Here is a 14,136-nt window from a genome sequence, read left to right as displayed (position 1 = left end):
AAGATGCGTCTCCATCAGCCCCGCATCACCCCAGTGGACGTCCACTGGCAAGCAGAGTGCTCGCACTCAGCGGGGAGCCACCCTGGCCCGCACGTGGTTTCTGGCGTGGCGCACTTGCTGGAGGGGACCAGACCCATCCAAAGGGACCTGCTGGTGCTCAGCCATACTCACCAGATCTCCTTTGTCCCCAGGGAGGCCGTCAGCACCTGCGAAGCCCTGGAAACAACCGGTCAGCATTAACGCGCTGGGGCCTGCCACTAGCTGCCGGCCTCAGAGCTCAGTGACATTCATGCCTGAGACCCAGGCCGGAGGCTGCATGGGATGGGGTGTGGGAGGGGATGGGGGGGGAGGGACGCAGCCCTCCCCCCCACCGCCCATCTGCTCAGGCCTCCCACCCCATTACACAGCACAAACAGGCTGGCGGGGGGTTTGCAGCCGCTTCTGTCCCTACTCTGCTCTGCGGCTGGTGTTGAGTGGCGGGTGCGAGAGCTCTGAAAGCAGACCCCCAGCAGATGGCCCAGCAGCCTGGAGAAAGCTGGGCAGGTGGCAGAGACCCAGACACACACGTGCACACGCACACGCACACGCACGCACACCACCCCTGCTGCTGGCCCCTCACCTGGTCTCCTTTAGGACCTGAGGCTCCTCCGGGGCCCTGGCAGAGAAGGCCGGGGGTTAGAGGAATTTCCACGGCTGCCACCTTGTGGTGGAGGCAGGAAAAGCGCTCGGACCAGACCAGACATGGCACCAAACTGCAGGAGAGGGCCCAGAAGCCATGCCCACACTCACGAAGGACAGGCCCCTTGCCCCCGGCCTGCTCTGCACCCTGGGTCCCCTGTGTCAGTTCTCCCCAAAACGATCATCAGTCCCTGTGTGCACACCGACGTCCTTACGGAGGTGTGCGTGTGAGCGCCGTGGGTTTCCCTGACACACAGGCCCCAAACGGTTTCACGCAGCGGCTCAAGGCTCATTTTACTCATCCCATCCGCGACCCACGTGGGGACCTAGCTGGGAACTGTTAAATCCTAAAAGCCGTCTGTCTGAGGCTGGATGTAGTTGAGTGGCAGAACACTTGCGTAGCATGGCCAGGCCCTGGGCTCGATCCCCAGTCCCACAAAGAAAAAGAAGAAGGAAAATGTCTACTTTTCAAGTGAGACTTCGCTCAGACCTTAGGGGAAAAGCCATGATGTCCCGTGCCGAGGAGCCAGCGCTGCGCTCAGCACCTCCTGCCGCCCTGGGCCTCCTCTGCTGGCTGGGAGGCCCGCGGTTATTGGTATGTCCCCCAGTCTGGAATTTCCTGTCTGGAGGCTAATAAAGGGCCTGCTGTCCACTGCGCCCGCCCCCATCTGCAGCCAAGCCTGGAGCCTCCCCGGCACGTGGCCTAGGGTCAGACCAGGCCTCCGGTCTCTCCCAGGGACGGCCCCGGACAGCCACATGACCCCTGGGCCCCCAGAAAGCTGACTAGTTTTTCCCTCTGCTGAACTCAGGGCCTCACACTCTCCCTTAGCTTTTCCACTCAAGGCTTTTCCGCTCAAGGCTCCACCACTTGAACCACACTTCCATGTCCAGCTTTTTGCCGGTTAATTGGTGATGAGTCTCTCACATGTATCTACCACTCTGGCTTTGAGCTCAGTCCTCAGCTCTCAGCCTCTTGAGTGGCCAGGAGTGGCGTTGAGAGTCACCAGCCCCTGGCACAGAGCCGACGTGATTGGTGGTCGTAAGATGGCAGGGAAGAGCACTGGTTTCCAGCACTGGGTGTCCCCGCTTGCCTTACAGCCATGAGACCCTCTGCCCAATCAAGCCCTGCTCACGCACAGCGGGTCTTGCCCTTCCTCCCAACTGGTCGGAGGGCTGGTGTTGGCTCTGGAGGCCCCCGCCAGGGTCTAGAAGCGGAGCCGAGCGGACGCCAGCGCCTCTGGTCCACAGGGATGGCAGGTAGCGTGAGCGAGGGGTGGCGGGGCCGGCAGGAGCAAGCTGGGGTGGGACTGGACGGCCGGGCGGGTAGGGCAGGGTCGGGCACAGGGCAGAGGCCCACGTGCCATGAAGGCCACTTACCCGGTCACCCACCTCACCGCGGAGGCCCTGGGGGCCGGGAAGGCCGGGATCGCCCACGCTGCCCTTGCGGCCCTGCGGACACAGTCCTGGTCAGTGCCCGCAGGAGCCCTGCCAGGACCCCTTTCCTCTGGAACCCCCCCAGGGGCTCACTGCCCCGGCTGGGCGAGCTGACCACGACCCCAGGCCCAACTTTACCCACCTGGAAGCCGCGGACGCCAGGGGCCCCCGGAGGGCCTTGTGGGCCAAGGACCCCCTGAAAGAAAGGGGTGTGACCGGATGGGCCTGGGCTCGAGGGGGCCCTGGCGCCTTCCGGCGTCTGCAGCCCGGGGAGACCCGTGTTGCTTCCACAGGGGCGTGGGGAGGGTGGTCCTGAGCCCTCTGGCTAAGCTGCTGGGGACCGAGGCCAGGGAGCTCCCGGGCTGTGGGGCCTGGGGGTGGCAGAGAGGCTCCGGGGCCCACGCGGGCTCACGCCTCGGTCAGGCCGGCTCGGCGCCAGGCCCTGGAGCCGCTGGCCGTCCCCTCCCCCGGCATGCTGGCCGGTGGGCACCGTGGTCTGAGACCCCAAGGGGGCCCAGGCTGCCCCCTGTCCTGGGGGAGGGGCTCAGCCCGCCGGTGCACCGACACACCTCCCAGAGCCCGCCGCCCGCGGGCCGTCCACTCACCGCGGAGCCCCTGTGGCCAGCCTCGCCTCGCTGCCCGGGCACGCCCATGTCCCCCTGTGGGGAGGGAAAGGGCATTGGGCAGGGTTCTCGTGCAGACAGGGGTGGGGGTGGGGGGGCCGTGGGCACTCACGGGGACGCCTGGCTCTCCGGAAGGGCCAGCTTCACCCAGCTCTCCAGCTCTGCCCTGCGGAAATGGGGAGAGCCCTGAGCGCGGCGTCCCCTCTGTGGAGGACCGGGCTGGGGAGAGAGCCACCACTCACCAGCTCTCCCTTCTCCCCTTTGGAGCCTGCTCGTCCAGGAAGGCCCTGTCAGGAGGCAGAGTCAGGGCCACAGCTGCCAAGTCTGTCACGGCACGCCACGGGGCGTGTGCGCCCGGCGGTGGGCCTGGCCGGCGCCCCCACAGAGCGGGCTTCCCCCAGGGAGAGCGCCCCAGCTTCCTTGCCCGAGAGGCAGCGCAGCTGGGAAAGCCCTGGGCAGCCCCGTGAGGAGGCCACGCTGTGCGCCCACGATGGACCCGAGCACACAGGCGTGAGCACCAAAAGCCCGCCCACAGGCACCCACCGGGCATCAGGGCAGCGCCGGGCTGGGCCCTGGGGCACCGCTCCCAGGACCAGCTGGTCCTGAAGCGGTCAGCCCCCCTGCCCTGCGCTCTGCCTCACTTGTCTGGGCACTCACCGGCAACCCGTTGGGACCCTTCTCTCCCGGGGCACCATTGCGCCCGGCCTCTCCCTGAGGACAGTGAGAGAGAACACGCGTGCTGAGCCCAAGGAGGCTGGGCCCGGCCTCGCCCCACGCTGAGCCCGAGGAGACTGGGGGCAGCCTCGCCCTGCCCCAGGCCTGCCGGGCACCAACCTTCCCGCCGTCCAGTCCTGGCACGCCGTCCCGGCCATCCTTGCCTGGCATGCCCTGGGGACAAGGGACAGCACTGGACCTTTAGCCTTTGCCTCACAACCCAAGCCGGGCTGCTCCCCCGCTCAAGGTTGGCAGAGACCACACGGGGAAGGGGAGCGGGCACCGCAGGCTGGTGAGGTACCCACGGTGCCCCTCGCCCCCTCCCTTCTCAGGCACGCACAGCGTGGAGAAGTCTAACCCCAGGCTGCCTCGTCTGCGGCTGCTGCACCACAAGCCGCTTGAGGGATCCGCCCTACAGCGCATGTGAGTATCAAAAAGCAACCCGCTCAGTGCGGACCACCCGCCTGGGGGGCCTCCGTCCGGCTGTGGGCCACGCGCCTGAGACCGCGGTGGGAGAAGCATTTTATGACAGGTGGCTACAGACGGGGGGGGGGGGGACCCGGATGTAGCCAAGTACTCACCGGCTCTCCGCCCGGCCCGGCCACGCCGGGGAGTCCTTTGGGACCAGGTCTCCCCTAAGGGACACACGAGAGGAGCAGCAGCTGGGACCTGGCGTCTGCCTTGCTCTCCAACCTGACCAGCCGCGGCCTGAGCCTGACCCGCTGGCCACGCTGCAGGAGCTGAGGGCCCCCCGTGGCTATGTGAAGACACCGGGGGTAGGAGGGGACTGGGGGCCCCTCCAGGCCTTCATGCGTCTGACAGCTCACCCCCGTGCACCCCAAGGAAAGTATCTCCCATCAGCAACCCCAAAGTTCCTTGGCAGACCCCTCATGTTCCCCACTCCCAACCCCAGAGGGACCCCACAAGATGACTTCTCACTTACAAGGTCACCCTTGGGGCCACGGAAACCTTCTGGGCCTCGCTCACCTCTGTCACCCTGTGATTACAAGGGGGAGAGAGCCACAGTGTTAACGCGGAGGATGTCAGACAAACAGAACAGAGGCCGGACGCAGCCTCTATGGACGCAGCCTCTAACAGGCGGGGCAGAGGCCCGCGCGGCCTCCCGTGGTCAGCCATGCTGTTGCAGTGGTGCTCACCCAGGTCCAAGGGGCAGGCACTGCTGTTCCTGTCCAGCGGGCTGGGAGGCGGCTCTCCTGTGACCACCGCACGCCTCCCTGCTGCTGTGCTGGGCCCCAGCATGCCACGGGAGCCCGCGCCACCCCACGTCCCACAGGCCAGCCCCCCCCCCCCGTGCCCTGAGCCCCGTGCTGGGCAGCCCACTCCGCGGCAGGGCAGCTGCCGTCTCGTGAGGCTGGGGCAGTCATCACTGTGAGGCCGTGCGGGATGGGGGCGAGGGCTGCCCACGGCCCACCCTCCACGCTGCACACACACGTACCACTTTCCCGGGTGCTCCTGGGACCCCGGGGGGCCCTCGGAACCCAATGGGACCCTGCAAAGGAGAGAAGGCATTTGAGGCCCTTCACAGGAGAGCGCGAGAAGCTATGGGAAGAGTCCAGAGGAGCCGGCCCGTTGCTGAGCCATGTGAAGTCGGGGGTGGAAATGAGCCCGGTGCCCCACCGCCTCGGCCCATCTCACCTGGCCACACCGCCCAGGGGCTGCAGGACTCACCCGGTCACCAGGGGGTCCAAGAGGCCCAGGCAGTCCTCGCGATCCTCGGGGTCCCTGTGGGGAGAAGCAGGAGGTGCAGGAGCCGGTCTGCCTGTCCCACGGCGCCCCGCTGAGCCCTGCCTCCGGGCCCACTGCGCCCAGGTGTCTTTCCAGGGGAGCCGGCGCTCAGCCGAGGCCCTGGGGCAGCGTGCCCGCCTTGGGATCCACCCAGGGCGACTCCGTCCCAAGTCCTGGCCGCCGGCCGGGAGCGCCAGCCCGCCCGGGCAGCTGCCCGAGGCACCCCATCCTGCGGGCTGCGCGCCCCCAGGCCTCACCTGTAGCCCCACAGTGCCTGGGATGCCAGCAGGTCCGGGGGGCCCTGGGTCACCCTGAAACAGAAGTGTTCAGCAGGTCCACATGTGCTTCCAGCACCTTCCGCTGTCCCCGGTCCCTCCCGCTACAGCCCACCCCCCTGCAGCGGCTGAGCTCCTCCAGGCTAAGTAAGGAGCGCGCCGCCCACAGCTCCAAAGATGCAGTGCAGACCGCGCCGCGCTCACGGCCTGGGAAGATAAACATGAGAGACTCTTAACCAGCCCAAAGCTGGACGTGGAGGCGTGGCTCAAGCGGTAGAGAACCTGTCTTGGCTGGAAGCTGAATGGAAGTATGAGGCCCCAAGTTCAAGCCCCAGAACCAGGAAAATTTTTAAAAGCACACACAAAAGTTGAAGGCAACATAGATCTCAGCAGCCTCATTCCTGTCTGCACCACCAAATGCCCCCAGCCCTCCCCCCCTCCCCGCGCCGCCCCACCACCCAGAGCCCAGGCTGCATGTGCAACCTGCTCACTCCTACCATGCAAGGACAGCCCAGATGCACACAGCCCTCCCCCCCATGCTACCGGGGGAGGGGAGGGGACTTGTGTTCCACAGTTACCCACCCCCAACCCCAGGAGAAGGTCTGTTGGGGTGCCCAGGCTCCCCGGGGGCAGCTTGTGTGTGAGGGGCGGAGGGCGTCCGGCGCGCCTGCCCAGAGCAGCGGCCCTGGCGGGCCAGCTCTGTGGGGGCAGCAGTCCGTGAGGCTCGGCCTCGGCCCCTGCTGCCTCTCCGGGCCAGCACCCCAGGTGTGGACAGCGTCTCACCTTCTCTCCGTCTTTGCCAACTTCTCCCTGGTCTCCTTTGTAGCCTGTCAGCCCCTGAAAGCAGACGTGGGTCTCATGGCCTCCCAGGGCCTGGCGCCCCACCCTGACCAGCACTGAGCCCTGCGGTAGTCCCTGCTGCACTGTAGCGGGCAGGACCCAGGCCAGGGTCCAGACGGGGAAACTGAGGCACCGTGACTCACCAAGGACCCTCATCTGACCAGGAGGGGCAGTGGTGGGGCAGGACGGGTGCACGTGGCCTGTCTCTGTGCTGCCCCTGACCCTCTGGCCCGGCCCAGCCAGCCACCGGGCGTCGAGTGTGTCACCAGACCAGAGCGGAGGCCCACCTCGCTTTCCCCGTCCAAACCTGGGCCCCCAGCTCCCACAGTGTGAGGGAACCCGGCCGTCTCCTGCTAGCGGGCCCAAGTCACCCGGCAGCCACCTCCTTACCTTGAACCCCGGCATTCCTGGGGGCCCAGGTGGGCCGGGTGGGCAGATGGCAGGGCACTGTCAGGAAACAGAGTGGTCAGGGCCCCCAGCAGGCCCTGCGGCGGGTCTGTCCACAGGGGAGGGCTGCAGGGGCAGACGGCAGCCAGACACTCCCGCCCTCCGGGACCTCGCCCACACTGCGGCGGCAGGCTGGGCCAGGGACAGAGCTGTGCCACTGGCCCGTGCTAGGAAGCGATACCCTCCCTCCGGGAGAGAGGCACGGGAGTCACCAGCAGGGAGAGAACCAAAGTGGGTGAGTGCTTGCTTCCTCTGCAACACACAAGCCACTATGTGGGAGCGAGGTGCTGACACTGAGCCCCTGGGAAGGAAGGGAAAAGGCCCAGGCCCCAAGTTCCTCCCTCCCTCCCTTCTTTCTTTCCTTCTGTTTGTCTTTCTTCTCGTTCATTTAATAGGAGTAGCCAAGATAAAAGTGACTCCTCTACTCCAGTGGGAGCATGTGTGAGGGACGGCCTGCCTGCCTTGCCCAGGGCTGAGCGTCCACCTGCTGTGTGGGGGGGGGCGCGGCCTGTGGGGCTAGCGGCTCTGTGGTGACAGTGCAGGTCAGATGGCCACAGGACAGGGTGGGCAGTGGAGGGCTGCCTGCGAGGCCGGGCCAGGGATGCTGTTGCTCCTGCAGGCAGCGGCCCCCACCAGGCCCCCCCCAAGACAGCCCGGCTGGTTCCTCACAAGTGCCCACCTGCAAGTCACCGGCGCCTTCCGGGAGGACCCCAGGGTGGCCCTGGAACACAAGAGACAGCTGACGGCCACCTGCACCCACCCCAGGCCAGGCACAATACTTGGGGCCTCAGACACGGTTCCCAGGTGTCCGGTGCTGGGAGTCACATGGCGATGCTGTCCTTGGGTAAGGGTGGGGTAGTCACCTCCGGGATGGGCGGGGGGGTGAGGTTTGTGCCTGGTACACGTCCAGACCTCTGCTCCGTACTTACGGGAGGGCCGGGAGGGCCTGGGGGTCCGGGCAGGCCTGGGGGTCCAGACGGTCCCTGGGGGAGGGGTCATGACTCAGTGGGAGCGGCCCCTTCTCCCAGCCCTTCAGAGAGTCTGCTGTCCCACTGCGGGGGCATCGGCCCACGCCCCACGGGAAGCAGGAAGGGGCTGGGGGAGGGGCAGAAGGAAGAGGAGGGCGGGATCATGAGGCTGGGGGAGCACAGACAGGGCTCTGGGGTGGGGCGGCACTCACCGGGGGGCCTCGCAGGCCAATCCCACCGGGAAGGCCGCTCACGCCGGCCTCTCCCTGGAGGAGGAGAGAAGTGAGAGGTGTGGGCGGGGGACTGTGGGCGGGCGGGCGCTCTGTGAGGACCGGGCGGGGTCCTGGACGCCCCCATGCTCTGGGTCACCCCAGCCGGGCGGGCTCTGGGCGTGGGGCAGCTGCGGAGCTCGCCTGCAGGGGGCTTGGGGGAGTGAGTACTCACGGGGGGTCCTGGAAGGCCTTTGCCCTGCAATGCCAAGCACAGAGTCAGACACGTGGTGGGGCCCCGGGGGTGAGGGCTGCCCCACCACAGAAGGGCCAGCCCCGGCCGGATGCTGGGTGTCCCGACAGGCAGCAAAGGCTGGCCTGCAGCCACTTTGCCATGCTCTTCTCCCAGGGGCTCCCGGAGCCCACTCACCATGCCTGTATCCTCCCCCCTCCCCCTGGGCTCCCAGAGACCACCTCGCCTTGCCCTCCCTGCACGTTCTCTGCAGAAGACAGAAGGCAGGATGGTACTCACCCCCAGCCCAGGTGGTCCTGGGGGTCCCAGACTGCCCTGAGGAAGAAAATGGGGGTTAGGAGTGTGTGGGGACCTTTGATTCCATTTGCAAACCTGCTCCCCTCCCTCTGGAGGCCACACGTGGGAGGTGGGGCAGCCCGCTCCACAGCCCTCTCTCCACGAGGCAGCCCGGCCCACACCTGGGGGGCCCCCAGGAACAGAAGCCCCTTCACAGGGGGCGGGGCCACAGTAGGCCTCCGGTGCCTGGGCACCCCAGCACCCCGGCACCCGGCAGCACCCCAGCAGCTCCCCACACCCCAACACCCCAGCACCCGGCAGCACCCCAGCAGCTCCCCATACCCCAACACCCCAGCACCCGGCAGCACCCCAGCAGCTCCCCACACCCCAACACCCCGGCACCCAGCAGCACCCCAGCACCCCGGCACCCCGGCACCCAGCAGCTCCCCACACCCCAACACCCCAGCACCCGGCAGCACCCCAGCAGCTCCCCACACCCCAACACCCCGGCACCCAGCAGCACCACAGCACCCCGGCACCCGGCAGCACCCCAGCAGCTCCCCACACCCCAACACCCCGGCACCCGGCAGCACCCCAGCACCCCGGCACCCCAGCACCCCGGTACCCAGCAGCACCCCAGCAGCTCCCCACACCCCAACACCCTAGCACCCGGCAGCACCCCAGCACCCCGGCACCCGGCAGCACCCCAGCACCCCGGCACCCAGCAGCACCCCAGCACCCCGGCACCCAGCAGCACCCCAGCACCCCAGCACCCAGCAGCACCCCAGAACCCAGCAGCACCCCAGCACCCCAACACCCCAGCACCCGGCAGCACCCCTGCAGCTCCCCACACCCCAACACCCCAGCACCCGGCAGCACCCCAGCAGCTCCCCACACCCCAACACCCCAGCACCCGGTAGCACCCCAGCACACCAGAACCCAGCAGCACCCCAGCAGCTCCCCACACCCCAACACCCCGGCACCCAGCAGCACCCCAGCACCCCGGCACCCAGCAGCACCCCAGCACCCCGGCACCCAGCAGCACCCCAGCACCCCGGTGGCACCCCAGAACCCAGCAGCACCCCAGCACCCCGGTGGCACCCCAGAACCCAGCAGCACCCCAGCACCCCGGTGGCACCCCGGCACCCAGCAGCACCCCAGCACCCCGGTGGCACCCCAGAACCCAGCAGCACCCCAGCACCCCAGAACCCAGCAGCACCCCAGCACCCCAGCACCCAGCAGCACCTCAGCACCCCGGCACCCGGCAGCACCCCAGCACCCCGGTGGCACCCCAGAACCCAGCAGCACCCTGGCACCCCAGTGGCACCCCAGAACCCAGCAGCACCCCGGCAGCACCCCGGCAGGACCCTCTGCTGCCACCCTGTTGAGGAAAGAGGTGGCAGGAAAACTTCCTTCTGCACAGTCTAGGGAAGGCAGAGCCACCGGGAGGACACAATGCCAGGGCCAGCCCATGAGCCACACGGAAGTGACCCCAGAGCTGACCCCTCTAGGGATGCCTCCTAAGACCAGCGCCGGAGCTGCTGGGCATCATCCTCAGCCAGGCCCTGTCCGCCCAGCCGGCCTGACCGTCCAGCCTCCTGTGGCTGTCTCTCCTGCCCCTGCCTGGGAGGGCATAGGCCGATCAATACCGGCAGCACCCCCCCCCCGCCCCCGCCCGGGACCAGGCCTCTCCCCAGCAGGATGGGGTGCCCAGCCACCAGTGGCCTCCTACTGTTGCTTTCAGTCAGATCTTTGCCCACACGACCAGTTTCCAGGGCAGGCCCAGCCCTTGGCCCAATGCCTGGCTGTCCTGCTGTCTGATGCTCTCATCCAGAGCGCCCCCCTCAGGCTGGAGAAGCTTCGAGGCTCAGCCTTGCTCTCCTGAGTCAAGAGAGGAGAAAGCCAACCTGGGAGGTGGGTCTGTCAGGCCCCCCCTCCTGGTGGCACAGGTACACAGGGGAGGAGGAAGGGGAGGGGGGAGGAGGAAGGGGAGGGAGGGGAGGAGAGGGAGAGCAAGGGGAGGGGGAGGGGTGAGGGAAGGGGAAGGGGGAGAAGGAGGAAGAAGGAGAGGAGGAGGAAAAGAGGGAGGAGGAGGGGGAGTGGGAGAGGAGGAAGAGGGAGGGAGAAGAGATGGAGAAGGAGGAGGTGGAAGGGGAGAAATAGGAGGGGGAGGGGGAGGAAGGGGAGGAAGGGGAGGAAGGGGAGGGGGAGGAAGGGGAGGAAGGGGAGGAAGGGGAGGAAGGAGAGGAAGGGGAGGGGGAGGAAGGGGAGGAAGGGGAGGGGGAGGAAGGGGAGGAAGGGGAGGAAGGGGAGGAAGGGGAGGAAGGAGAGGAAGGGGAGGGGGAGGAAGGGGAGGAAGGGGAGGAAGGGGAGGAAGGGGGAGGAAGGGGAGGAAGGGGAGGAAGGGGAGGAAGGAGAGGAAGGGGAGGGGGAGGAAGGGGAGGAAGGGGGAGGAAGGGGAGGAAGGGGGAGGAAGGGGAGGAAGGAGAGGAAGGGGAGGAAGGGGAGGAAGGGGAGGAGGGGGAGGAGGGGGAGGAAGGGGAGCACCTGGGTTGATCACCAACCCCAACCATATCTGCTGACCCACGTGACCTGCCAGGATCTGGGTCCTGGGATGGCTGCCCAGCCGAGGCGATGGGCTGAAGGGCCCCCGCAGGGCTGACCGCCTGCACCACCCGCAGGGGCTGGTCACCCGCAGGGGCTGGCCACCCGCAGGGGCTGGCCACCCGCAGGGGCTGGCCACCTGCACCCTGTGCCCGTCTGCCCGTCGGCCTACTGTAGGGGCAGCGGCAGCCCATGCATGTGCCAGCGTGGTGTCATAAGGCCTGGCCACTTCGCACAGGACTTGGGTCTTGCTGGCTTGGTGCACAGCCACCCGCCTCCGGCTGGCCACTCCTGGCCTGGTCCTCACTTCTGGACCTCACAGGCCCTTACCCGCTCTCCAGGAGCACCTTTGGGTCCAGGGGGTCCATCTCTCCCTGTCAGACCCTGGGGAGAGAGGGACGGGGGGGGGGGGCTCAAGGAACCATCATCTGCAATCACATCCCCCTTGCCAGGAAAACAAAAAGTGAGTCACAGCCCCTTCCTTAACCAAACGATGCAGAAGGGTGGCAAAGACCCTGGGTCTGGTCGCCCCCTTTCCCTGGTGCACCCCATCTCCACAACGGGGTGGGGGCAGTCCGTGGGAACAGATTCAGCGGCCAGCAGCCCTCTTTTCAGACCTGTCCTAGAGCAGGGCCTGGAGCCTGTGACCACCCACCAGAGCCAGCAGCCTGGGGCTGGGAGGCCACTGGGGCTGGCCAGTGCCGAGCGGGGGCCGATGGAGGTGCTAGTTCTGATCAGCAAGAACTCTGGACTTCTGACTGTGACATGTCTGGGCCTGAGGCCAGCATCCCTGCTGAAGACTACTGGAAGCTTCTGTCAGAACTGGTTTCCTGCCTGACCAGGCCCAGCTGGACAGCAGCAATTAGAAGCTGACCCTTGGGGCCAGGCTTGGGTGGGGCACACTCACATCCACGCCGGGCAGGCCGGGCAGGCCCGCCTCTCCTGGTCTTCCTGGTTTTCCTGGAGTCCCCTTTGGCCCCTGTGCAGAAGGAAGGGGCAGAGGTGGGAGGGAGGGAGGCGTTTCAGCCCTGAGCCCCAGCAGGAAGAGAACATGGAGAGGCCCTGGAGACAGGCCGGCTCCAGAGGTGCAGGACCCCCCCCCACCCCACCCCCCCGTCCACCCTCACCCCTCTACCAGGTCGGTGCTCCCCGGCCCAGCCAGTCCCCAGGGAACTCACTGCCCAGCCAGTCCCCAGGGAACTCACTGCAGGCTGAGTGGGCCTGGAGGGCGGTGGCGACCCCCTTCCCTGGCCTGTGTGGGCACAGGCCCAAAGAAAGCTTCCAGCCAGCCCCCGCCGAGCCCCGCAAGCTCCCCTCCGCCCGTCCTGGCGCTGCCCCCCCCCCCCAGGAGACACAGGCCCTGGATGGGGGAAAGGCTGTCAATGAACTTCTGTTCTCTAGGCCCCTCCTCCTCCCCAGACCGGAAGGGCCCCCTCTCCCACAGCCGAGGGTACTCACCGGGGACCCGGGTAGGCCTGGAGGGCCAGCTTCTCCCTGCAATGGACGGTGACCAGTGTGAGCCCTAAACTGGCCATCCCTGGAAAGTCACCCAAGGAAGTCGAGCAAGGGGCTTCCCTGGATACAGGTCAGAGACCACGGGACCTCAGCCCTCTCCCCCACCCCGCAGCACCAGGGTGAGAGGGTCACCCCAGCCCACGGGGCACTTGGGAAGCAATCTGAGGGCCAAGACAACCCCTGGGGAATACATCCTACAGTCCCACATCTCCACTGGCCTAAGAGTGTTAGAAAGGGGGCCACCAGATTAAAACTAGATAAGTAAATCAGAGAAGTGGAGAGCTGGGCTGGGTGAAGTGCTCTCCTGGTCCACCACGGCTGGGGAGGGGTCTCCAGGAAGGGACCCACAAACCAGAGTGATCAAGCCCCGCAACCCAGACTTCAGAGTCTGAGGCCCAGATATCCGCCCCTGCGGATCTGGGGTCTACCACGCCTCCTCCAGAAGCAGCTCTGCAGTGCGTGAGGGCTCGGGGCCATCCAGGCTAGGTTCTGGGCAGGCCACAGCCAGTATCTGCTCCTTAGAGCCCTGCCTTCCCGGAGGAGGCTGGGAGGGGGGATTTTCACCACAGACGCCCCTTCTCCAGGAGGCAGAGGCTGAAAGACTTCATTTGACTCCCCAAAGTGTGTGGGCCATAACTGTGGTGGAGAGCCAGGGGAGACACCCCCGGGCCAGGGGCACCGGCTGGGCTCTCCACAGGCCCTACCCTCCCGGGCTGGGCCCAGTCCTGAGGACACTCACCCAGGTCTAACCAAGCCCGCCCTGCTCCCCCACCTCAGGCCTGTCCCCCTCCCCCGTGGGATCAAGGACATGGGATGGGGACCCTGCTCATCCCCTCCCCCGCCTCCTTGGGAACTCACGTCGATACCGTCCCTGCCGGGCTTCCCAGGGGGCCCTTGGGGGCCAGGGGGGCCTCGAGGTCCCATTTTCTAAAATGAAGAGAAGCCATTAGGAGGGCCCACCCCCTCAGGAAGACCCCCAGGTACGTCCTCCTTCACTCCAAAAGAGCATCCCACCTCCCACCCAGCGCTGCCAGCCGGGCCTGCCTCCACGCCTCCTGTGTGGGTGCCTGGCACCAGCGAGCACTTTGTCCTTGGGGCCCGGAGGGTCTGAGTCCCCGGCCCTGCGGGGAATCTGGGAACAAAAGCCGCATTGTCCGTCCCTTCCCAGGTCCGGGGCCGGCGGCAGGCAGACCCAGCGGGGCAGGGGCAGGTGGGCAGCCTGGCTCATCCCCACGCCCGTCCGGTGGACCGTGATGAGCCTGCTCCCAGTGTCCCCGGGGGCTCGGGGCAGTGGGGACACGAGCAGGGACAGTCCAGGGCGGTGGGCAGCCCTGGCCGGGGCTGGTTCCAGGTAGTGGGAAGGGGCAAGGGCGGCTCTGGCCACTTGGGCTGCACGGCTCCACGCAGGTCCCTGGTCCCGACCCCGTGTGCCCGCCCTTTGCCAGACGGGACCCGCTCCGGGGCCGCGCTCACCTGGGCCGCACTCACCTGGGCCGTGGTGGCCGCCAGGAGCCGCCCCAGCAGCAGCAGGACCAGGGTGGGTGCTCGGGCCAT

General features: G+C 67.4%; 1 protein-coding gene across 1 annotated transcript in view; it reads right to left on the bottom strand.

Annotated features, from left to right (window-relative positions):
* The window catches only part of LOC138841589 (collagen alpha-3(IX) chain-like), an 18,604-nt gene extending 4,468 nt beyond the window's left edge, over window positions 1-14,136 (bottom strand). The window contains exons 1-26 of the mRNA XM_070042377.1: window positions 14,071-14,136; window positions 13,441-13,509; window positions 12,526-12,561; window positions 11,975-12,046; window positions 11,398-11,451; window positions 8,467-8,502; window positions 8,170-8,193; window positions 7,938-7,991; window positions 7,687-7,740; window positions 7,437-7,478; window positions 6,701-6,757; window positions 6,254-6,307; window positions 5,453-5,506; window positions 5,139-5,192; window positions 4,906-4,959; window positions 4,393-4,446; window positions 4,031-4,084; window positions 3,570-3,623; window positions 3,393-3,446; window positions 2,978-3,022; window positions 2,848-2,901; window positions 2,718-2,771; window positions 2,255-2,308; window positions 2,056-2,127; window positions 620-655; window positions 172-216 (exon numbers count right to left, since the gene is read on the bottom strand). Of these exons, the coding sequence (XP_069898478.1) occupies window positions 172-216; window positions 620-655; window positions 2,056-2,127; window positions 2,255-2,308; window positions 2,718-2,771; window positions 2,848-2,901; window positions 2,978-3,022; window positions 3,393-3,446; window positions 3,570-3,623; window positions 4,031-4,084; window positions 4,393-4,446; window positions 4,906-4,959; window positions 5,139-5,192; window positions 5,453-5,506; window positions 6,254-6,307; window positions 6,701-6,757; window positions 7,437-7,478; window positions 7,687-7,740; window positions 7,938-7,991; window positions 8,170-8,193; window positions 8,467-8,502; window positions 11,398-11,451; window positions 11,975-12,046; window positions 12,526-12,561; window positions 13,441-13,509; window positions 14,071-14,136 (1,356 nt within the window). The remainder of the gene's footprint in view (window positions 1-171; window positions 217-619; window positions 656-2,055; window positions 2,128-2,254; window positions 2,309-2,717; window positions 2,772-2,847; window positions 2,902-2,977; window positions 3,023-3,392; window positions 3,447-3,569; window positions 3,624-4,030; window positions 4,085-4,392; window positions 4,447-4,905; window positions 4,960-5,138; window positions 5,193-5,452; window positions 5,507-6,253; window positions 6,308-6,700; window positions 6,758-7,436; window positions 7,479-7,686; window positions 7,741-7,937; window positions 7,992-8,169; window positions 8,194-8,466; window positions 8,503-11,397; window positions 11,452-11,974; window positions 12,047-12,525; window positions 12,562-13,440; window positions 13,510-14,070) is intronic.

This window comes from Dipodomys merriami, unplaced genomic scaffold (genome assembly GCF_024711535.1).
Source record: "Dipodomys merriami isolate MVZ:Mamm:240054 unplaced genomic scaffold, mDipMer1.0.p SCAF_322, whole genome shotgun sequence".
Taxonomy (NCBI): Eukaryota; Metazoa; Chordata; class Mammalia; order Rodentia; family Heteromyidae; genus Dipodomys; species Dipodomys merriami.
This window is presented reverse-complemented; position numbering and strand designations above follow the sequence as displayed.